This window comes from Ooceraea biroi, chromosome 7 (assembly GCF_003672135.1).
Source record: "Ooceraea biroi isolate clonal line C1 chromosome 7, Obir_v5.4, whole genome shotgun sequence".
NCBI lineage: Eukaryota > Metazoa > Arthropoda > Insecta > Hymenoptera > Formicidae > Ooceraea > Ooceraea biroi.
In genome coordinates, this window is record NC_039512.1 from 9,075,889 (window position 1) to 9,101,232 (window position 25,344).

Here is a 25,344-nt window from a genome sequence, read left to right on the forward strand (position 1 = left end):
CATAGTTATATATATATATATATAGTTATATTATTATATATAATACTATTTATTAATTCTGCGTTTATATATGTATATATTCCTACATCGTATTCGTCCCACGTTTTAATGAAGAGCAATACAGCATTGTATTATGTAAACTTAAAGCTATCGGCAACAGAGCCTAAATTTTAATTACCATTTATAAATATTTTAATTGTTTCTAGATCTAGATAATAAAACAAACTCGGTTAGAGAAATAAAAAAACAATGTATTTTTACACATTACAGATTTGAACAATTTGCATGTTCAATGTTAAACTAACAAATTTATATCATTATTGAAATTTGTTCTTTAATAATCTCGCATGCACGCACACGTATACGTGAAATGCTGTTAAAATGATCGAGTGTTTTATTGTCCGTTTTTTAAATACATATTTTTAATTAATAATTTGGAAAAATGCAAAGAAATATATTTACACTAAAGCCCGTTTTAGACTATGCAATATATTATAATATATTGTGCTAGATTTGACGCAATTTCTTGAGCAAATTTTTGCTGCAAGAATTGCTTGCTGTTGATTGCATAGTCTAAAACGAGCTTAAGATATTAAAAACGTATCACTTATTTTCACAATTGAACGTGATGTATGAGAAACGATAAATAACGATTAATAAAGTAACCACAATGGCAATGATACGCGTGTAACACTATTTGAATATTTTGAATTAAATTATAGATTGTCCGAGGGCGCACCACACATACAGTTAAAGGCTAGTTATTGGAACATCCTGATCTTGGTGATGATGATCCAACCTGGTCATTGATATGTGGTCCGCAGCATGTTCCTAGCAAGCGACGGTTCTCCTGTAACAAAATTATATCATTAATAAAACAATCTAATAGGGTTCATCTCCTGTTAAATTTCCGTGGGACAAAGTTATTCAATGCAATGTCTGTTTATTATGTTTACTATTGTTCGGGATTAGATCATGTTTAGGAGAAATTAGAATAGAATTCACGTTGTCGATCACATGTTCTACTTGCTAAATTAATATTATTCTTATAATAAAAGTTTCTCAAACACATTTTATGAATAACCTGTGGCTTTTTCATCATGATTTTCTATATCATGATTCTTATTATATTACGTTACATACGAACCTCGAATTAAATAACACATCAGCTTGGTTATTAATAAACCACACCAATATGATTAAGGTGCTGGCAACCAGACTACCCAAGATCATGCTGAAACGTTCTGTCGCTGCTGATGGTTTAAGAAACATTCTAACGCTCAATGTTTGCCATATGGACTCTGTCTACATAGAGTACACATCAGACTTCATATTATATCCTAAAAATGAGAAACCATTATTCAAGAGAATCTTTTAGAAAACATGCAATGCACAAGTAGTTAACGCATAACTTAAGCTGGAGACACAATGCGAGGCGATAGCGATAGGAACAGGGAATAACCAATCGCGTTGCTCGATTTGGTCATCCGTACTCAAATCGTGTAACGCGATTGGTTATTCCCTGTTCCTATCGCTATCGCCTCGCATTGTGTCTCCAGCTTTGCCGTCGATGATAAATGCCGGACTCACAGCTGTACTATAATTGACGGTTGAGTTTATGCATATTTCTGTAAAATTGTATCCACCCATCCATGTGAGGCGGTTTTTGTGACAAGTCGTTTCATTCATGTCGCTGAGTTTCTCGCCAGTCAGCAAGGTTAGAAGCTGTCCAGTTAACGTCATCACGGCATTGGGCGCTCGGTGCACACCAATGTACAGTGGCAAAATCTGATTGATCAATTTAGCACCAGATGTCGAGGCTGCATGAAACCGAGTGCATTTAGCACTTTGGATGTAGCAATATAACATTTCTGTGACAAGATCTTCCAGCGGTATCGGCAGATCGGCAGACTGCGGCGCTGACTCGCCTGTCACTATCATTTCTAAAACATGATACACGAAAATCTTAATAATGAAAAATGCATAAAACGTATGTCGAAATCGAACAGATTGTGTACCTATTAAAACCAAGATTTTCCCTGTCGTCCAAGATACTGTTGTAGTATCGATTTAAAAATTTTTTTCCATGATTGGTTATAACAACAGTCGTTAGACTGGGCCTCGCCTCCAGAAAACTTTGCACAGATGTAGGTGGTACGCTATCATCTAGAATCGATGCATTCAACACTTTACTCAAACGATCTGTGGTATCATCTTTACTGCTGCTATGGAGAACTATTTTCCCTTTGCCCAGTTGGCCGAACTCGATCACACTCTTGATATCATCCAACTTCAGATTAATCCCACCGAGAGCGTTAAAATTGTTCTGCTTCATATTGTAGATCATACGACTTGATCCTATGTAATCAAATGCCTTTCCTTAAAAGGATAACTTTTTAAAACAGGCCATCGATAAACCATATGGATTACGTGTGCAACATCAACTCTCAATACCATAAAAGGGAAACTGTCAATAGAATTTCAGGGAACAGTGGCGCCTTTTTCTTTTAACATGAGGAACTAAAATCTATATTCCGGCTAACTACCGAGTAATAAACATTTAATTACAATTAACTGAGGGACTCACAAACCTTTTTAATCACACTTCATTACTCTACAAACGAAATACAAACGATTCCATACAAAAATATCGTTTGAAGTTATTTCGGCTAATCTGTTTCGGCTAATACATTAAGCAAAAATAATTAATTAATTACAATTAACTGAGGGACTCACAAACCTTTTTACTCACACTTCATTACTCTTCAAACGAAATACAAACGATTGCATATAGCAGTTCCTTAAAATTACGTCCAATTCCGGTCAAGTGTATATGAATTAAGCCGTAAGGAAATGACCAATCTCAGTGGAATGTGAGGAGAAAGATTGACTGTGATTGGTCAATTTCTTACGACTTGAGGCTTACTACACCTATTGTAGATCCGGACTTAAGGGGATGCTGGAGTGACCAGGGAATTTCTTCGCGATGGTGCTGCCATTTGCACAATAAAATGCTTTTTATAAACATTTGGCAAGTTGTACGCACAAAATTGCACCCAAGCAGTCTCGGAATAAAATAAAGGAATATAATGAAGCTTTTAAAAGTGCCTTTAGAAGCGTAATAAAAAAGAAATTCCTAATCTGCTTGATTCTGTAAAGCAGATTAAGAATTTCTTTTTTATTACGCTTCTAAAGGCACTTTTAAAAGCTTCATTATATTCCTTTATTTTATTCCGAGACTGCTTGGGTGCAATTTTGTGCGTACAACTTGCCAAATTTGTATAAAAAGCATTTTAAGTTTAAATTTTATGCAAATGGCAACACTGTTTCACTAGCAACTCCAGCATCCCCTTAAGGCCTATTCAAACGGATTTGCATAAGCGCATAAATCAGATGCATAAGAAATTTGATTGGTCTAGAGGAAGCGTAAGCGTGTTCATAAGGAAATGAACCAATCAAATTCCTTATGTGACAGACTTGTCCAATTTCTAGTTCTTTTAACAAATCTAGGAAAATTCACCTCATGTTGAATACTTGAATCGTGCCGAATGTTACGTTGAGGCTTCGAGCATGATTTCTTGACTGTTAAATCAACATTTTATATCAACATTTTGCTGTTACGATAAGGATATAAGAAAATGGTACTTTGTGGAAAAAAATATCTTTTATTAAATCACTGAGAAGTAACTTTACATTAAATTTGTCACTTATTATTGAGGTTATGTTTCCATTTTACATGTACCATGTATCATGTATCATGTATCATGTATCTTCTATATCATTGTTAGCAAGATTGTTAATTTTGTTAAATAAATTAATTTACGTTATGTGTTATAGGGGAAGAACAAGAGAACGCGTAAAGTTGTGACGCAGAGATTTGCGCAAATGAAAAAAATGATTAGTTTAAAGGATTCACGAATGTAAGTAATATACATTTTGTTTAAATTAGCAATATTGTCAATTATCGTTATGTATCTATAGAGAGATTTTTCCTCTTTTTTTATAGAAAACCAGAGCAACGACTGCCGTCAAAAAAAGCTCCGAAGGAAGATAAAGCAAAAATAAAAATTACAGAAACGTAAGTGATATTACATATCATCCAACATCAAAATCATATTTAGTGTTTAGTCATATTTTGAAACATGTTTTCAATTTTAAGGTTTTGATATTTTATACTGACATTTTCAGACCACAACAGTCCTCGGCACTGTTTTTTCAATACAACATGCAGCTTGGTCCACCGTATCACATCTTAGTCGACACCAACTTTATCAATTTCTCTATTAAAAATAAATTGGATATTGTACAAAGTATGATGGAATGTCTTTATGCAAAGTGTACACCATATATAACGGACTGTGTGATGGGTGAATTAGAGAAACTTGGACAAAAATATAAGTTAGCGTTGAAGATTATCAGGGATCCGCGATTTGAGAGATTAAAATGTTTGCATAAGGGAACCTATGCAGATGACTGTATTGTAAATAGAGTGACACAAGTAAGTGCGGCTTATAATTTCTTAAATATAACAATACAAGTACTCGTATCTCACAGTGATGATATTAATCCATTTTAATTGTTCATATTTTAGTGGATCAAATCTGACAATAGTCTCGATGTTCAGACATAAAACCTAACCGAGGCAACTGTGCGTTAACAGGATTTGTTAGACTTTTAAAACACAGCTAATTTCTAATTCGAATATTCTAATTAGAATATCTATTAGAATTCGATATGAATCCACATTAATAAATTAAATTCGATATCAATTCTAAGCCTAATTTGATCCACTAAAATATGGGCAACTTTAATGACTTACTGGCGATTTATAATTTCTATGGTACTCCATTTTGTCCAATGTTACGGAAAGAAAAAATTGGATCGTGTTTTATTGTCTTATTATTTCAGCACAAGTGTTACATCGTCGCGACCAACGACAAGGACTTGAAGAGGAGAATACGAAAAGTACCGGGTGTGCCGATAATGTACGTATCCCAGCACAGGTATACGATAGAACGGATGCCGGATGCTTACGGTGCACCCAAGTAAATTTAATTTATTAATAAGCATCTTCGATTACACCTACCGATCTAACGCGTAAAAAAGACAAATGTATATTTCGTTAATAAAATGTATGATTCGTCATTGGAATGTCGTTTTTTATTTTTCACATACATATCGAATAACGTGCATCAGCAGGAAGATAATATTCAATATTTATAATTGTGATTAGATTTATGAGCTAAATCCACACACACACGATCGTAGAAAAAGCAAAAACGGTAGAAAGGAAATGATGAGTATCTTCTGCCTACCGTCTTCGCAATCCGGTTTTTATCAAGTTTCCTCTTATCTGACACGCGGGCAACGACAGGATATTTCTCTTAAAGAGATGTACGAACATCATTCGAAGATTCTTCTGATTTCTTTGATTTTTGCGACGTAATCGGACATAATGTGAAGCAAAAGCTAAAGGATAGCAATGTTCTCTTAGAAATTTTTACAATTTACGATATCGGGAGCTTATGCACGATATAAACCTTATCAAATTATCACTTTAATTTTATGAAATATCTTGAAGAGACAGTGCTATTCATTTGAATTGATTCGATTAATTTGAGAAAATTTAAATTTATTTTTATCTTTATTTTTATTTTATTTATTTTTATGTTTAATTTGTATAAATATATAAAATATATAAATATATAAAAAATATATTAAATATATATAATATATAGTCAAATATATTATATATGAATAATATCTGCATGTGATCTCTCATCAGTGCAGGAAAACTAGCGTAATAACTTTTATCAATTAGTATTTCGTATCGCTATCTTGCAGCGTCCAGGAGAGCCAATATATGCGAGGATTAATGTAATTGATGATTTTGGCGTACGAAGCGCGTCACAGCATTTCTATATCTGGATAAATGTTGAGATTCTTCCGCCTCTTTCCTCGGGTCGTAACCCTTCTAATATCATGAGACAACAAATGGCGCGTGCACTCACACGTTACCGTAGCAAAACGCATAATATTAATCACGTGTCCGTGTATAAAAGCGTGATTCAATGTTCTATGTTGAATCTTTCAAAACACGGGTCTTGGAATCAGATTTCAATATACTTCTGATTGAACAACAGATAACATCTGTAATCTATAATTATTTTATTTATTTATTAATATTATTAATTATTTCATTATGACTACATATATAATTACAATATAGATGTACTTTTCTCAATCCATTCGTTGTTTGTTTATATTGTAAATGTAAAATTCCAATTATTATAAATTCGCTGTTTATTTTCTCGCACATATGTATGATTTATCATTTTTCCGGTTTAGAGAGAGTTAAATATAATGTAGTTATAATCATGGGATTTAATCCGCGCCCGCGGAGAAAAGAATTCAAGAGGGCGGGGGGGCAGAACCTTAAAGTTCCTCTAAAGATAGGAAACTCAAGTAAAGTACAAGAAAAATTTTCATTTCGAAACTTATTATAGCAGATATATAATTTATGTGTATTATTTATTTATTGTTTTCTTTTCTTTTCGTTTTTTTGCTTATGATTTAGAATTTTAAAATTGCAATTTTTCAATCCAGGGGGGCAGCTGCCCCTCCTTGCCCCCTCCCCCCCCGGGAGCGCCCATGGTTATAATTAAATAATTTTGGCAGAAGGCATTACATGAAGGCATCGATTGAATAAGAAAACGATTATAATATCCAAATTGGGCAATAAGAGTAAGCGCTGATAACAAGCGAGAGTCAAAAGACTTAGATCAATTTTTATAAAAAATTGTGTTTATTTTGTATGTTTCGGTCATAATAGTAGGCCTTCTTCAGCAAAGCAAAATTAGATCTCAAGATTCTCGCACTCTCCATCCAGCCGTGAAAATAAACAGAATCCAAATTCTCAATTTCCAAAAACCTCACTAAAGAAGAGCGCAAGAATCATTCGTAATCATAACAATAACAATAAAGCAATATAGGATGTAGTACATATTTAAAATTAACATCATTATGTCGCAAAGCAGTCAGGAGAGATGTGATCCTGGTATAAGGTCGATACATGTACTCAAAACGAGGAATCAAGAAAACGATTAATTTCTATTTCGATCCTCTTAATATTTGATAAGAAGCTGTCTCTTTGATTCTTTGGCGGAATACTCGTTTAAGTGACAGAGTATTACTTGCTTTCATTCAAGTCCGTGTAACGCGAGTAAATGTAAGCCTATCTGTCGCCTCCGTGAGACTCTACAGCAAGGAACACGAGGAGGAACGGACAGGGAGGACAACTCAATCTTGTGTCTATTTAAATCGATCGATCTAAGCATAATCGATCAATATACGTATCTGTACAGGATCGTAGTAAACCAGTAAACTAGATTAGAGCTAGAGAACCAATAATCTTGATAGTAAACTACATGCGTAAGAGAGAAAAAAGGAGAGGAGGCGGAAGAAAGAAAAATAGCGAAGATCCAAGTGAGACGACGAACTAGCTCGAAGGAAGAGGACTGAGAGTATCGAGTGGAACGCTCGCGATTATCGTAACGGATTAGTTATAAGGGTGACCACAAGCCTGCAGGTATATATATAGGAACGGACAGGACTATACGGCGTGCCATGGATCCAAATCCCGCGATCCATTCGCCTTTCTGTCCTTTTGACGTTCCTTCGCGCTTCTTCGCACGGCAGCCCGCATCCCTTAAGTCGAGATGTCTCCTCTCGTCCACCCTTTCGAGTAACATCCGTTCTTCCCCCCACGCATTGTTCGTCTCCTATTCTCCGTCTTCGTCGCTTCTTTTCCCACTTGGTTTTCGTATTACTCTTGCTCTTTCTTTCTTCTTATCTATCTTCTTTATCTCTTCTCTCTCGCTCTTTCCTTCTTCCTGCCTTCTTTTCTTCCCCCCCCCCCTCTCTCTCTCTCTCATCTACTTAATGTCCTTCTCGTTCCCTACATCTCTCTCACTTTGATCAACGTAAAGCGGTGTCCTTGTCGCACCAACTCGAGTGCACAGCGGCCATCTTGCATACCTGAGCCTCCGCATTGCTCGTTCCTCGAGGGCAAAGGGAGAATATCTCGGTGAGACGACGATGGGATGCGCGAGGCGAGTCGAAGGTGGAAGGATAGCGCGTGTAAGATGGCGAGGAGGGAAGCTCGGAGATGCGAGTCGCGGAGAGAGAGTGGAGGGGGAGAGAAGACCCCGGTCGAAACGGGCCCAGGGAGAGAACAAGTAGGAGAAAGAAATAAGCCTTCCGCACGACGAACGAAGAGGCCCATATAACCGAGAGGCAGTGGTATGATGAAAGGATAGGCGGCCGGCCGTGAGACGTTGGGAAAGGGGGAGGAGCGGGAGGAGGGGGAGAAAGGGAGAGAGAACTCTAAGAGCAGCGGGAAAGGAGGAAGGGAAATGGGAAAGAGAACTCAAGCAAGAATAAGGAGAGAACGACAAAGATGGGAGATCGAATGTTTCTTGACACGAAATAGAGGAAGGGAGAGAGAAGGAACGAATGGGACCAAAGGAGCGCGATAGATCCACGATGTTTCACGGAACGGACAGAGAGGGTGATATCGATAGTCCCCTCGTGCAGAGTTGTCGGGAAGAGAAGGTAGAGAAACAGCGAGGAGGATGGAGGCGAGGAGAGAGTAGGGAGAGAACGGAGATGGCGAAAGCGAGAAAAGGATAGAGAAAACCGCTGGAGTCCGATGGATCAGAGAGGGACAGCGTCAGCTAGCCCGAAGAATGCTTCTCCAGGTAAGCCGCTGGCTTACCTGGGGCCGGCTCGGTTCAGTCGAGTCAGGTCAGTCCTCGAGAAGACGATATTCTTCTTCGCGGTGCAGTTTCGCGTTCCTACGTCGCGTTCATTGCGGGACGTTACCGCGTTTCGTTACTTCTCTACTCTGTATTCTGTTTTCTATTTATCTCATTCCTAATTCGTTGCTGATTGCCCTTCGTACACGCGAATCATTTTCATCATTTTCATCTGATTTCATCTGACACCTACTTGGAGGTGTGTGCGGATTACGTTGCATTTGCGAGATCGCTTCACGATCGCGTCAGCTTCTTGATGATAGTGCGATATTGAGCAACAAATCACAGTTTTGAGAGTGACAAACTCGAATCCCTTGTGACTCGGTCTACTAAACTCGATCGAATCGGTATCGTGATTAATCTTCCTTCATGCTTTGAATATTGAATCTTGGTGTGTCTTCGTCCCTGTGCAGTGTTTACACTTTCCTCGCAAATCCTAACTTGAGCCAGTGATGAAATCGATCGATATTAGATTCTAAAAGATCCAAGTATTTCGAAGTAGGAGGCCCAAAATTCGCAAAATTGTTTCCGTTGTTGATGTTTGCCAAAATTTAGAATTTCCTTTGAAGTTTGAGGTACAGGGATTTATTTTTTGGCAAAACAAGATACGTGACAGAGCGAAGGGGCGAGTCCTGAAACACGTGACGAAAGTGTATGTGCATATGTGAATGTGAATGTGTACGCATGAGTGTCAATCTGTGCGAGCTTGGAGCTTACGGACTGGAAGAGGAATATAGGTGAAAAATCTCTCTGGAAGAAAATTTATTTAAACTTTCAAAGAAATAAAAGGACATAAATCGTGATCGACTTCGTTAATCGGAAAACGTTCGAAATATTCCGTTTTCGCGCTCGCGAGCACTCGCGAGTATCCGCGACGCGCGTTTCGCGAGGCGCGGCTCTCGGCGGGTCACTGCCCCCTCTGCCGGGTGAAGTCTTCTCTCGTATACACTTGACTTTCAGCGGCAAGGGAAAGGAGGAGAGAAGAAGGCAAGAACGAGAGAACAGAAGATAGAGAGAGAAAGAGAGAGAGAGAGAGAGAGAGAGAGAGAGAGAGAGAGAGAGAGAGAAGGTGAGAAGCGGAGAAAGAAAGAGAGAGAGAGAGAGACGAAGAAGAGAGAGAAAGAAGAGAAAGACGAAAAAGAAAAAACAACCACCACTTTCGGGTGCGCGGGTTTAAATCGGGACTCTGCTCCAAGTGGGGAAAAAATGCGTCGCGTCGTCGGAGGATGGTTCATGTTGTCGTGCGCGATTAATCTCCATCCTTGAAGAGAATGTCACGGAACGTACAATGCATCGGTACGTGAATGCAGAAAAAGACGACGATATTATTGATAGCCACAATGATGAGGAGGAAGAACGAAAGATAATGCGTAATCGGAGCGCGCGACTTTACGCCGACGAGTCACCGTGAGCCGGGATTTGGCAAAGGCAGGTGGGCGTGCCGCGGCGAGACAGAAGAGATGATCATAAGGGGATCGATGGTCCTGGCCCTGCTTCTGGGACTGCTGTCGGTAGTCGAGCAAAATGGCGGCCAGGTCGTCGGCCAGGACGCGACCGCGGCAGCGGCGGCGGCGGCGGCGGCGGCGGCGACGTCGGTGGCGGTGGCTGCGGCATCCGACAATTACTTTACCTCGCGCAACCTACCTCAAAGGGTCACGCGGTTAGTGCCACGAAGGTCACCGATGTTGCCGCAGGACAATGCTGCGACGATGGGTCTGGCGATGCAGAGCAGAGCGGTCGACACGCGGGTCCAGCTCGAAGTGAGAGAGAGCGAGCCTAAGGGCACCCTGGTCGGCACGATACCGATTAAGCCCGACTTCACCTACAGATTCAACGAGCCGTCGCAGGAATTTCTACTCGATCCAGAAACAGGAGAGATAAGGACGGCCAAAGTTCTCGACCGCGAGACTTTGAGTAGCGATCGGTTCGACTTGGTAGTGTTGTCGAGTCTACCAACCTATCCGATAGAAGTGCGAATTCTGGTGCTCGACATCAACGACAACGATCCGGAATTTCCCGAGGCCAATATCGCGGTGAGCTTTTCCGAATCAGCCGTGGCCGGTACCAAATTGCTCCTGGACTCTGCAACTGACCGGGACACGCCGGAGAACGGAGTGTTGGACGACTATTTCATTGTGGATGGCAACGCGGATGGAAAGTTCCGTCTAGAGGTTACCGCTAATCCTACCAGTGAGACATCGTATCTACACTTGGAGACTACGGGCAAGCTCGATCGCGAACAGGTGGAATTTTACTCGTTGAACATCTGCGTGCGCGATCGTGGCCGACCGCCACGCTTGGGTTATCTGCTGGTGAACGTGACAGTGCTGGACGTAAACGACAATCCGCCGGTGTTCCAACAGAGTGACTATGTGGTGGCGTTAAACGAGAGCGCACCGGTTGGCACTAAGGTGCTGACAGTGCATGCCACCGACAAGGATTCAGAGGACAACTCAAGGTTGACGTATTACCTGCCGGATAATGAGCGCAAGTTCACTATAGATCCAGAAACTGGCACCATCACGACAGCCGAGCCGTTGAGGTGTCCTCAACAGAGCTGTACGGTGGCTCGTCCGGGTGGCGGATGTCCCAAAAGCTGTGTCATTACGGTTTTCGCCCGCGATCACGGTTCACCCAGACAGGATGGTCGTACTTACGTAACGGTGAATTTGTTGGATGCTAACGATCACGATCCCGTGATTAAGTTCAGCTACTTTCCGACGACGGCGAGTTTCGCCACCGTCGACGAGAATGCTGCTAAAGACTCGTTCGTCGCAGCGGTGGCGGTGATCGACGACGACGAAGGTCTGAACGGCGAGACCAGCGTAGAGATACGTGCCGGCAATGAGTTGTGTCACTTTCGGTTGGACAACACGCAGAGCTTCGACATCGTGCGAGTGAACGGTCGATTAGACCGCGAGGAGATACCCAAGTACAATCTCACGGTAGTCGCCACCGACAAGGGCACGCCACCCAGATCGGCCACAGCCTATCTCGTGATTCACGTAAACGACGTCAACGATCACGAACCGGTGTTTCAGCAGAGTGAGTACACGGCGGTGCTGTCGGAACTCGCGCCGATCGGCAGTTTCGTCGCCAGCATCTCGGCTACAGACGCCGATTCCGGGTTAAACGCGCGCATCTACTACGAATTTGGTTCCGGCAACGAGCAGGGCTGGTTCGCCATCGACGGCGACACCGGCTTGGTCACCACTGTCGCCAGCCTGGATCGCGAGATTCAAGGCAGCATCGAGTTGCATGTGTCCGCGTGGGATGGCGGTCCGAATACCAAGTATGCGTCTACGCATCTCAAAGTGACGATCCTCGACGAAAACGACGAGGCGCCGCGCTTCGCCGAGAACATCGTCGAGGTGACATTATCGGAAAACACGCCGCTTCACAGTCTAGTAGCTACTCTCACAGCTGTTGATAACGATCAGGGCACTAATGGTAGCGTCGCATATAGCTTTCACTCGAGCGTCTCGCGCGATTATCCCAAGACCTTTGCGCTAGACGCTTTGACCGGTCAGTTAACGACTAAGATTGCTCTGGACAGGGAGACCGTAGCAGAGTACAAGATATTGGTGATTGCGAAAGATCAGGGTACACCAGTGCAATCGTCGACCGCCACTGTTGTCCTGACATTGGAGGACATTAATGACAATTCACCGATTTTCTATCCATGGAAATATCTAATGCTCGTCCCCGAAAACTCTGCACGTGGTACAACGATAGGCAAAGTTACGGCAACCGATGCTGACGCCCGGGAGAACGCTCAGATCAGATATTCCCTCGAATCTGGTGGCGAGGGCTTCTTCGTGGTGGACGAAAAAACCGGTGAGATCACTCTACAGAGCACTCTACAGAACGTGCACAAGGCTCTCTACGTGCTGACTATCTCGGCGAGAGACACGGGCGACCGGTTGGCGTCCAGGAATGCCATAGTGGAGATTATTCGCGAGGAGAATCTCGAGCATCTTGAGTTTGATGCTTACAACGGCTACGAGTTCCGTGTTCCCGAGGATCGAGGCGATTGCGATTCGGTGGAGCCCGGATTTAGTCGGGAGGTCGGTTCGGTACACGTGACGCAATACAGCAACATCGGCAAGCTACCCAGTTACGCGATCGTGTTTGGTGACCCAAAGGGTAACTTTAGAATCGACGAGAACACCGGTACCATTAGCACTGCCGGCTGCCTGGACCGTGAGCAAGTAGCCTATTACAGCCTGCAATTGTCAGCACGGGTTCACCTTGCTTACGGCCAGACGACCGTCAATATCACCGTGCAAGATGTCAACGACAATCCGCCGAGGTTTCCCAAGGGTGAACGGAACGACGAGATCTTTCTGCGGGAGAATGCTGCGGTGGGACAGGAAGTGTGTCTGGCTCGGGCGAGAGACCGCGACGCCGGCGCCAATGCTAGACTCGTCTATTCCCTGACGCATAATCCAGGTGAACAATTCAGAGTTGCCGAGAAATCGGGTATCGTTTATCTAAATAAACCAATCCGGGCATCACCCGGCACGACGCTCCACTTGGAGATCACAGCGACTGATTCCGGTAGCCAACTGTTGTCCGCCCAGCATCAAATCAGGGTGACGATCGAGGACGTCAATGATCACACACCAGTCTTCCGGTTAACCAGTTACGAGACTTCACTGCTAGAATCCACGCCGGTGAACGAGCGCTTCTTCTCGCTGACGGCTCGCGATACCGATCTCGGCGCGAACGGTAGAGTATTGTACAGCGTGACCGACGGTAACGCTGAGGGCCGTTTCGGCATCTTTCCTGACGGCCAGTTGTACGTGAAGAACGCGCTCGATCGCGAGGAACGGGACTACTACGCGCTCGAGGTCACAGCGTCCGATCAGGGTAGCCCGCCGCGGAGCTCCGTCGTACCGGTGGTGGTGCACGTGATTGACGAGAACGATAACGCTCCGAAATTTACCAACAGCAGCTTCAGTTTCCATCTACGTGAAAACGAGCCACCCGACACATTCGTCGGCAAGCTGCTTGCTACCGATCGCGATGTCGGTCGTAATGCCGATCTCATGTTCTCGCTGCCGGCGAATCAGCAGGACTTTGCGGTCGATCCGAGAAACGGCTTTGTTAAGTCACTACGTGTGTTTGATCGCGAGCTCCTGATGACCAACACCGGCAGCAGCTACGTCACATTGGAGGCTACCGTCACCGATAACGGCGTCAACCGTCTCCGCGATCGCGTCAAGCTCACCGTCTACATCACTGATGTGAACGACAACGTCCCGCAGTTTCAACGATTACCTTATGAGGCTCAGGTGAGCGAGGGTGCCGCGATCGGTACACAGTTGTTGAGAGTGTACACGACCGACGCCGACGAGGGCTTGAACGGTGATGTATTTTATTCGCTGGAGGACGGCAATCAGCAGGGTCAATTCGCGATAGATGAAGCCACCGGACAGATCTCGCTCGTGAAGGAACTCGATCGCGAGACATCCGACACTTACGTGCTGACTGTCGTAGCGCATGATGCCGGTCTGGAGACGCGTCTGTCGTCGAGCGCAACCGTTCACATCGAGGTACTCGACGAGAACGACAATGTGGCACGCTTCATTGATAACAAGTCGCGCATCTCCGTGCTGGAGACCACGCCGACCAATACCGAGCTGCTGCGGTTCAAGGCCACTGACAACGACCTCGGGCCCAACAGCGAGCTGACATTCGCCATATCGGCTGGTAACCGGAGAGACACCTTCTACATCGACCCGCTCACCGGTGTTCTTTATCTGAGGAAGCCGCTCGATTACGAGGAATTGGAACGATATACGTTGAATATCACTTGCAATGATGGCGGCCATCCAAGACTCAGCTCAGTTACCAGCCTGTCCATCGAGGTGATCGATACCAACGATAATCCGCCGGTTTTCCCGAAAACCGCGATAGTGCGTCAAATACGCGAGGGTATCCTCGTGCGAACGCCGATCGTCACCATCACCGCGGAGGACCCGGACTCGGGCGACAACGGTGTGGTCAGTTACTCGATCCTCAGCCAAGATCCGGAGGACCAGCTGAGGCGTTTCGGCATCAATCCGTCGAGCGGCGTGATTCACACGTTATTGCCGATTGATCGCGAGGAGGTGGACACCTATAAATTGGTGGTGGTCGCGACTGATCGGGCGCAGCCACCGAGCGCGCGATTGTTCGCCGAGAAACTGGTAATCGTGATCGTCGAAGACGTCAACGACAACGCGCCGATCTTTGTCAGCATGTCGGCAGTGGTGCTTCCATCGCTACGCACCGGTAGCCTGAATTATCATCGCTCTTCGACCAAGGAGGTCACAGTCACGCAATTGATCGCCCGCGATCTGGACTCCAGCACCAACGGCCTGGTAACGTACGAACTGCTTCGTTCCAGTGTCAACTACTCGGACATGTTTCGAATCCACCGTAGCACCGGTCAGCTCACCATGAAGCTTCCACGCTCCTCGTCCTCCGAGAGTGCTCTTTCTGAGAGGACTGTCAAGTACCAGGTGGGTGTCCGTGCGACGGACGAAGCGGTTCAGGCGGAGCGTCGTTCGTCGGAAACATACGTGACCTTGATCGTGCCAAGCGAGGATGGCGACGATCAGCCCATCTGGGAGCACCGGGGTCAGATCGAGGGCAACGTGTACGAAAACGAGCCGATCGGTACCAGCATCTTGCGAATGAGGGCCCGTAGCCGTCGTTCCAACATCGAGCTCGAATATTACGTGACAAACGTGACCGCCGGCGACGGAGTCCACCAGGTCGACCGGCTCTTCGACGTTGACGCGAAGACCGGCGTGCTGTCCACCGCGGTTCAGCTCGATCGCGAAACCGGCGTTCAATGGTACGAGGTGGAGCTGTACGCCATCGGCATAGGCGGCACCAAACCCAGTACGACATCCACCAAAGTAAGTCTATGCTCGATCTTTTGATTAATCGTCCCACGGTGATATTAATGATTCTTCCTTCGTGCCTCTTCATCGACTTTTCAAAGATGTTTGATATGCTTTTTGCACGGTGTGTCAGTTTCTTATTCTGCACATTGCCTCGCGTGACGTAATTTCTCCATTACCGAATAAGACAAGTCAGCCGACAACGAGCGAGTCCTAGCGTTTGCGGCGCGAGATTCAGCGGATCGCGATTATCATTGTTCGTCGTGAAGAAATACCGCAAGGTAGATATGATTGACGTCGGTGTGTTTTCCGACACACTTTGTACTTCATACGTGATTTTCTACATACGTTGATTTTTGACTCGCACAGGACAAGTAGGGTAACTATAGAATTGTCAAAATCTTGAAGGAATTTTTTCAGTTATGTCATTGTTGCAACAAATGAGCGGTATAATAATGTGTGACACGCGTGATTAGTCACACCGAAAATGGGGATTCTGAAGAGAACGCTTTATTAGGATGGCTACAGTTACCGAACACGTGAGATCAGACGTATCAGACGTATAATATTATGTAAGATAGATTAATTAAAGCGACATATATAACATCCAACGTTGCCGCGGTGTCGTTTGTCAGGTGAACGATCATTCAGTCGGCGGAGAATTGCATCGTGCAACAATATCTTTGATGCAATTAGAAACGACGACAGAGAAATACAGGAAGAAAGAGAAGGAGAAGGAGGAGACAGGAGAGAAGAGCAAGAAGAAAAAGATTCTCTGAGGATGAGAAGCGGTGGGTGGAAGGATAACCGCATGCAGGGAGAACGAGATTCTCTCATAGTAGAAAGAGAAAGAGGAATACGGAGAAGAAGGGGAGATCGTGAATACGAACAGTTTACAGCCGGTTCAGTGCTGCATAAATAGGGCTTAGGACCCGGGACGTTTTCTCAAATTACAGGGCGCGTTTCAAATTTATACGAAAGTGCCGCACCGCCACCGCCACCACCATCGCCGTCTTGCCTTGTTTTATTAAAACGACATCCTAATTAATTCGCGTTTTTTATTCTGCTTTTATATAGGGTGTTCTATAACTCGTAATCTTGTCTCTAACAATGGAATTTTTCAAAAATGGATTATTTGCATAGTAAATTATTCCTTAGCAAAAGTGTCGACGCACTTACACGGTAACTAACGACTAGAGAGAGGGAGAGAGAGAGAGAGAGGGATTTTAAATAATAAGTTTTAATAAAATTTTGGAATCTGGAAAAGATACTATAGAGAGTTACAGTTTATATAATGTAAACTAAAGAATTATATTTTTTGGACTATAATCTATCTTTCTAAGATTTTACGTTTAATTATTTATTATGTTTCAAAGCTTACTACAAAAAACTATCACGCACACATAGAACTATTTAGAAAATTTCAATGGTACCTTGTAACCGCGATATCTCAGTTTTGATTTAAAATTGGATTTAAGATGGGAAGGGAGACAAAAGAGTAAGGGATGGGACGAGAGAGACAAGGAAGAGGTGGCGGTTATCGCAGAGAGAAGTTGAAGAGAATAAACGACAAGATGAACCGCGTGCCAGGAAATCAACTCGGATTCGAGTTCGAGCCCCTGGCCCTTTCGTTCTCCCGGAGGTTCGAGAACTCAAGAAAAACTTGATCTCGAACGAGCGGCCGCGCACATCGAGGTGCACACGTCTCAGGATCGGTGAGAGCGTCGTAGTCGGTTCCATCTCTACCTCTCCAATATCATGTATTACTAACATCATTTATCCCTAAAAGTTCCTTTTATTTTTTACTTTCATCTCTTCGCCCACAGATGCATTTTTTCGAGTAATATGATTCTCACGTCGTATTCTACGTATCATTTTTATTATCTATTAAAAAGAGTCATTTGGATACAAGCAATTCGAGTAGCGAGAAACCAACGGAAGAGACTCAAAAGAGATTTTTAATTATCCTAGATACGTTTCATCCCTTTCTCTTCCCACGTTTGTCGTTCGCTGCTGTGGATCTCTTCAGAACTCTCCAGAATCTGTAGTTGGAACGTTTTTACTCTACTTTCGAGACCCGCTCTTCTGGTCCCACGTCTGCGCGTCTGTTTGAGGCCTCCGCGATCGTTCGAGAGACCCCGATGGCTTCTCCCCCACTCTCTTATAGGCGAAAGCTCTCTTCTTTTTCGTCGCGCGGATAGCATCATCAACTTCGACATCACGTCGACAGTTTTTTGCTTCGGCCTTGAAGACGGGGTTCCGAAGGCGGCGTACAGAGTCATACCGTCGCGGTGCCACTGCGTCTTTTGTCTAATCTTTTATACGATATCATTCGTATCATTCTTTGTCACTCTTCAAATAAATGTATATATTTACAATAGAATGCACGCGCATGTTGCTCAATGACATTTTTTCAATGCTGCGTTAATCTTCTACTATCGCTCCTCGTCCTCATCACCATCATCATTATCATCATCATCATCATCGTCGCCGTCGTCGTCCACTGCTGCCGTTGCTACCTGTCTGTCTCATCACGTTGTTATTCGCCCGCTCGTAATCGCAATCGTCATACATTCATTTTTCAACGTCTTCTTGTAGAGCAAGGCAAGAAGAGAGGAATTGGAACTGGACTCGCGGGAGAAAATGAGAAGGAAAAATCAAATCAGAGTCTATCAAGTGCAAGTATGTGTCGAAACTTTCTTCGGCTATGTATCTCATGGATGATAAGTCGTCGATTGATTCGCAAACATTTATTGTATATCATTATAGACAAAACGTTTATTTTTATTTATTTATTTTTATTTATACCACACTCATAGACGTAAAAATAGCTTTACATAACTGTTTGCATTACTGTACTCCTACTTTACGTGACATGCCGAAAGATTTGGAAACAACATCGATTTCCAACATTCGCTAACAATATCGATCGAGTGAGACAAGTTGCAGACTGCAAAAAGACGGGTCGCCTTTCTGGACATCGGGTATCGTCGCATGGCATCGGCAGCATCTAATCCGCGTGTCTGTACTGGACTCGTTGGAGAATGCAGATCTTAACGTCGATAGATTTTTCGAGGCCGACGTTTTTGACGGATTCGACGGTTGAAATATTATTCCCGCTCGGCCTGAATCGAACCACTGCACCGGTCAAATTGTCGCCGTGAAGCACTCGCAGCAGGACGCAATGGCAATTTTGAGATTCGTCTATTGAGATCACACGAGGTATCCGCGGTGCGCGCGGCAAAAAGAACGAATTCCAGAACCACATACCGTTTCTCCATCGTCTCCGAAGGGATATTCTCTTTTTCTTCTTCTCCTCCCGCTGACTCCCTCAAAGGACCTCCACTCCTACTGGCACTCAGCCTCCCTGAAAACGCACGGATACCGCGGCACATTGTGTCGCTCATAATCTCTACCTGCTTGTTCCTTTCCGATGGACACTTTGATGCAAACACTCGCTCGCGCGCGGTCAGAATTTCGCTGATCCGACGCATCCCACGATCGTAGCACTGGTACTGTAGATATTTCTCTAGCCAGACTCTGTTCTCATCTCGTCGGAAGGTACATTTGCATATTTAGATACTTAGCTGCTGTAGTATTGAGGGAAAGTCTCAAAACTACAAGAAACGGAAGTTATATATGCGTGTATAACAAGTAAAAATTAATATTGCCTTTATTGTCATGGTATTGGCAGTGATATCATTTCACATTGACCATTGCGAATGCAAAATTAATATTGTACGGTGAATGAATGATGTACGTATGAATGAAAACTGTTGCAATGAGAAACATTAAACATTTAAAACATTAATCTCTCTCGTTTCGGAATACTGACGGCGCAAACCTTGAGTATCTCGTATCTCTGCCGGGATTAATTTCGATAACCCTCGCTTCGGTTTTTACGAAATGCGGCAAGGAACGTTTAATTGGCGAGTGCGTCGCTCCTTTTCGCGTAACGAATTTTCGATTGCGCTTCTTAAATTTGCGCGGCTCCCAAAAAGCCGAAAGGCAATCTCGTTCTTTCTTTCTCTCTCTGCCATTTCTCTCCCTGTCCCTACCATTCTGGCTATCATCGCATCGAGGAATATACCCGCAACGGAAGAAGCGATATCGAGGTAACCGCGAGCACAGCCCGGACATTCTGGCTGATTATTGCCAGACGCTAATGAAGGAAGCCGTGAGCGAACGTTACACGCGCACAGGACGAATCGACGAGTAATGCGTGCCTTAATTAATTCGAAAATGATATTCGTGATGACACTGCACCATTTGCGGCATTTGAGAATATCGTAGCCATCGCAACGTATGGCGCGCTATAGCATGTAATAATTATAATGACAATCGTAGTCTCACGTCCGTGATAAATCAATAACGAAAAATGAATTACTTTTCCTGCAGTGCGATTGAAACGACGAAAAAGAAAAAAAGGTTAAAAAGGATTTTTTAAATATTAATATTAATTTAATATTAATTTTTTAATAGTATATAAGGATATTATAAAAATATATTATTTGCCTGTTTTAATACTATTAGTCTTCCTTTGAATTGAATCTTGATTGATTTTATATAATCATGGTCAAAACGCGACTGTTGCGAAAAAAAACTACTTTTCCTGCAGTTTATATGCAGTAAACTGCGTATATTTCATAATTGATTCGTGTAGTGTCATCCTCCAAATTTATCGTGTCATACAATTTCCGCCTTGTACTTTCTAACAAAGGACCTGGGAAGATCTTAATCCTGGACCGTATAGCAGTTAGATCTCACGATTGGTCCGTTCATAAACATCGATCGTTGCGCTTTAAGCAGAATCGAAATTTCCATAAATTCGATATTTTACCGTTTCGGCCGATTTGTTTTTCATATTTCCCACCATATTTTAATTAACCAACTGACCAAAATTGCCATGTTAAATGTTCAATCTTACACGACGACGAATAATTTCGGGCTTTTAACGCGGAGTAGCGAAAGAGTGATTCCCTGAAGCCGATATCTTTTGATAATCAGGTGACCTTCGCATAGTGATCATTCCTGAGAACTATGTCCTCGGTAAAGTACTACTTGGTTGGTCCTCCACTTTTTATCTCAGCTGGCTCAGAAACGCACGCTCGCTAATGACCGTCAGATATGGCGAGGACCCGCCGTTTCAGAGACTGAGCGATTCGCGAGCGCACGAATTTCGAGAGACGAGGGATCTATACTCGCGCGACGAAAAAATCGCACACAAACTCGTCCGATTACGTTCGGCGTGTTTCTTTTACTCCGATAAATCCGGACGATGCTCGAACAACCCTCGCGATTATTCGCTAATTGTAGAAATTGTGCTGAGAGACCCGAGGCCAGCGTAAATATTCAATTTTGCGTGATATCAAACACTTTGCGATTTACGATCTCGTGATAGCGCGATATCACACATATTTCCAATGTCGCAATATTTCATCTTCGTGAAACGGTTAACGGTCTTATGTCTTTGTGGAACCTCATGTGCATTATTTCGTGTACATGTAATGCAAGATTCGCGTTGAAATATACAATATTATATTCATACTTATGCGTCTGCTTTATAACGTATGTTATGCAGATTATTATCGTGTGCGTCATGCAGCAATCTAAGAAAATCAATTATTATTCTTTCAATTCACTTTCTAGAGAGGAATAAGATTTCCAGTTTCTTTAATAGCAGCAACTGTCTCGTTTATAAATGTACGTATTAAATATTTACGAGCATATAATATAATAATATATGTGCACGTGGAGTTTTTCCTAATTAATGACATATCCTGCACTGCATATAATCGTTTCAATCCTCTTTTCTCTGTCTACATTTGACTCATATTACACAAACATATACGCAGATTTGATATACATAAATTTTGCTATTTTTCTCGTACAATTTTTCTTTTATTAATTTTTTCATCTCAACAAGTTTGATCATTCTTCTTACAATCACGCAAATAAATTTGTCTGTATATACATCTCTTCCGATTGGCAAATAGCGATAGAGTAAGAAAAGGTAGGGACGAACATGGGCGCGAACACACGTGTAACGTAAAATTGAATGACGCATGGCCCTCGGAAGGACATTCGGTTTCGAGTTTGGCCCGGCCAGTTCCATCGATGATCACCAGATCGATGTGCTTGTGTGATTTACATTTATTTAGGACTTGGACAAACACTTGGGACAAGGAACACGAATCACTACACGCCTACCGTGCTCCCGAGCAGTTTCATCTGTCGAACCTCTTTTGCCCCTTCTCGTTCCCCGTCCTCGATACTGTACGCTTCGCTCCTCGGCTGCCTATTTTTCATCATCACAGACATCATCATCGCCGCGATTAACCTTGAATAAACAACACCAGGAAATAATAATATCCAGACAGGCGGATGCGTGATGATTTAATAAAAATTCATCTCTGTCAGTCGTTGAAAGTTTGAAAATTTTTTCAAGTAAAGAGAATTGTGTTAAAGGTACTTGAACGTCGAAGTATCGCGAATAAAAAACTGCAATTTCTTGTAGAGAAGACACGTCGTTGGACAGTTTTCTAAAAAGATTGTCATAAAGATTTACATTCACAGTAGTAATTAAAACTTGCATCTTAAATCCTGATTCATCCTTTTATTATGTTCCTCATCGTCTTGTCTCGACCGACATCCAGCTGACGGTTTGTCCGTTGCGTAGGGATGTCAACGTGAATTGGTGTTGAAACGGTATGAAGAAAGAGAAGAAATGCGCCCCTGTCCTTTCCGCGAGGAATGCAGGTTGGTAAAGAAGGAAGGGACGAAGAATATGGGAAAGAGATAAAGAAGAAAGAAGAAGAGAAGAAACGATAGAAAGAGCAAGGAAATTACGAATAGGAGATAACCGAGGCAAAAATGAAATAATGAAACGAAAGAGAAAGGAGTGGAAAAAGGGCAAGAACGAGAGAAAGGATCAGGGTAGAAAGGAAAGATTCTATTCTCCATGTGAAGGAGGAAGAAAAATCGTTGATAGAAGTGGTGGGACTGACAATGAATGAAGCTGGGAGAATGTTAACTCTTCTCCTCGTCTTCGCTCCGTTTGGACGCAGAACGTTAAGAAGGGAATCGAAATTCTCCCATCTCGAGGACTTTCGACGGAAAGAGAGAAAGCGGCGGCGGAAAGAAGGTGCCTCGTTTGTCTCCCTCGTTCGAGCCTCTCGTTTGCTCCTCTTTTCTTCCTAAGTCAACCGCCTGCATGCCGCGCAGTTACCAGTCTTGTACCATCTCGAGCGCGTCTTTCAAACACGCACGCGCGCGCGCGCGCGCGCACACACACACACACACACACACACACACACACACACACATTCTTTCTCTCTCTCTTTCTCTTCATTTTCTATTTCTTTTTCGCACATTCTTGTTCTATTTTTCTGTCATGCATTTGCATTCTCCCATTCTTTTTCTCCACGCACGTGTCGTCCTTCTCTTTCCTCCGTCTTTTCTCTCTTCATCTTCCTCATCTTTATCGCGCGACTTCTCTTTGTCTTTCTCTCTCTTCTTCTTCTTCTTCTTGCGCCACCTTTCTTCGCTTGCCTACTTGCTCACTGTGCTTGTCTCACGTGAAACATCCTTCCTTTTCATTCGTATCTCCTTTTCTCTCTTCTTCTTTCTCTCTGTTTCATCTCCCGCATACCTCTCATTTTTCTTGGCGTCTCATCTTCGCTCTCGCTCGTGTTTCCGATCTTGCCGCTCTCCTTTTATCCCCCGCGGTCGTGCCCCCTCCGTTCACGTTTTTCCCCTTACTCCTCTCTCTCTATAGCAGTCGTTCTCTGCATGTGCACTCTCCTCTCTTCTCGCTCCATTGAATTACGATCGTCTGGCTCCTTTTATCTCGCGCAGAGTTCCTGCTTCCTCCTCTTCCTTCTCCTACTCTTCTTCTTCTTCTTTTGCTCCTTCAACCTCTTCCGTCTGTCCTTTCTTCTTCTTTCTCCATGTTTTATCTTCTCGCTCGGTTCTTCATGAGATTCTCCAGCCGCGGTGTGTCTCATTCTTAGTCCCACCTCAGCCTCTTTGGCATTTAAAATTTTTCGCAGTCTCTCTCTCTCTTATGCATCTGTATTGACTAAAAGTTTCTTATCTTATGCAAAGAGAAGGTGGAGTGTTCACCGGACTTTTTTAGATTCTCTCTTACCTCAGCCCTTTCCCGCGGTTAATTTTAAAATATTTGATCTTCCCTCTCTCGAAGGGATGCGCGAGGTTCGCGCGGGCTCCCTTTTCCCACCCTCATTTCGTGGGACTATTATCTGGCACGTACACTTGTCTGCATCGCGATAGACGTAACGCGTGAGATTCAAACAACCATCACTTTACTCTTTCCTTAAGAAGACCGAAGTTCGAGTGAAAGTTTTACCGATTTGTTACTCTTGGTGGAGCAAGATGGATATTGACGTAATCGTGGACGTGATAGATGTACGTCGATTAATTAAAAGTAATTTGACGATTAAAGCACACGCGACAAATTGTGCTCATGGGTAAAGCAATGGGAAGGAAACATACGCGCAGCTATGGAGAGGTAGGAATGCAGGAAAATGCATATTCGCGCGTAGCATTGTATTCAAATTGACTCGTTCGTTTCTCCTTGAATCGTTTCGCGTATCACGCGCCATCTTTTCATCTTTTCGGCTCTTATCCGGACTTGATCTCAACTCTCGGACAAATATGCCGTCACTCTTTATGCGTAAATTATATTCTGTTTAAAGTCGCTTAGAGAAGGAAGAAGCAAAGCGAGTGTTCTCGTGAAAGCTATGAAAGCACGATTTTAGAAGAAAAGAATCAGAGGAAAATGCTTTGCAAAAGAGCATCGAAACCCATGTCGATGTGTTTAAATAAACGTAAAAATAAAATTGAAAAATAAGAAATAATCACCGATGCACAAATGTTATTTCAGTGAGAAATTAAGAGACGATTAATACATGGTCTCTTTAAGACAGAACAGAGGATCCTGCAGATAAGCTTTATGGGACCGAGAGAGCACAGAGAAAATGTTAATGTAAAATATTGCTATACATCGCGCTTATCGTGTTGGATATTATACGAGCGCACGGTATGTTCTTCATTTCAGTTTTTAAGCGGACTGCTCTAGTCGCCGCATGACATTTACACGCGTGCATCTTTTAACGATCCTCGCGGTATTTTCGTGGAATGTTTGCTGAGACCATCTCTGCTGAGAAAAAGCGCATTTGTAAAAGAAATGATAAAATTAATGTATAATATTTATCACCAGTGAGACGGAAGGGAAGACGCCTCTTAGCATTCGGAAAGAGGGAGGCGGGCTCCCATAAACAATTGTCAAGAACGCGTTCCCCGAGCCACTTCATACGCCGCGACGTTGCGACGACTCGTAAAGATAACGGGAGCCGAAATTAGCAGGCACGAAGAAGAGACAAACTTGCAAACTTTGGCGGTGCATTCATAAACGACTGAGGATGTCCTTTGAAAATTATATGAAAAAGCGATAACGAAAAAGATAGAGAGAAAGAGAGAGAGAAGAAAACGGTGGACATTATTATAATGTCATCTACAATGTAACTGTACACGTTCACGTGTCTCGAGACACGTTCAAGTGCCCGTCCGAAATTCATCGTTTCGTGATAATTATAATTAATAATTATGTA

At 43.3% G+C, this 25,344-nt stretch overlaps 2 protein-coding genes and 1 pseudogene across 3 annotated transcripts in view; 2 read left to right on the top strand and 1 right to left on the bottom strand.

Moving 5' to 3' along the window:
- Positions 1-230: 230 nt before the first annotated feature.
- On the bottom strand, positions 231-2,472 carry LOC113562298 (annotated as a pseudogene).
- A 1,052-nt stretch (positions 2,473-3,524) lies between these two features.
- Positions 3,525-5,151, top strand: LOC105278980 (rRNA-processing protein FCF1 homolog). 2 transcript variants are annotated; one of them, XM_011338438.1, is made up of 5 exons: positions 3,525-3,641; positions 3,838-3,920; positions 4,007-4,078; positions 4,189-4,498; positions 4,909-5,151. In XM_011338438.1, the coding sequence occupies exons 1-5, from the start codon at positions 3,639-3,641 to the stop codon at positions 5,047-5,049; spliced, it is 609 nt and encodes a 202-aa protein (XP_011336740.1). In that variant the 5' UTR covers positions 3,525-3,638; the 3' UTR covers positions 5,050-5,151. The 2 variants fall into 2 exon arrangements, with proteins under 2 accessions (XP_011336740.1, XP_011336741.1); XM_011338439.1 differs by lacking the exon at positions 4,909-5,151 and adding an exon at positions 4,592-4,876.
- A 5,328-nt stretch (positions 5,152-10,479) lies between these two features.
- The window catches only part of LOC105285477 (cadherin-related tumor suppressor), a 59,093-nt gene continuing 44,228 nt past the window's right edge, over positions 10,480-25,344 (top strand). The window contains exon 1 of the mRNA XM_026971310.1: positions 10,480-15,727. Within this exon, the coding sequence (XP_026827111.1) occupies positions 10,499-15,727 (5,229 nt within the window). The 5' untranslated portion in view covers positions 10,480-10,498. The remainder of the gene's footprint in view (positions 15,728-25,344) is intronic.

Bases quoted from the DNA above. Each gene is read 5' to 3' on its own strand.
- LOC105278980 (XM_011338438.1), top strand. The intron at 4,079-4,188 runs GTAAGTGATATT...TGACATTTTCAG, and splicing joins AAAATAAAAATTACAGAAAC to ACCACAACAGTCCTCGGCAC. The intron at 4,499-4,908 runs GTAAGTGCGGCT...TTATTATTTCAG, and splicing joins TTGTAAATAGAGTGACACAA to CACAAGTGTTACATCGTCGC.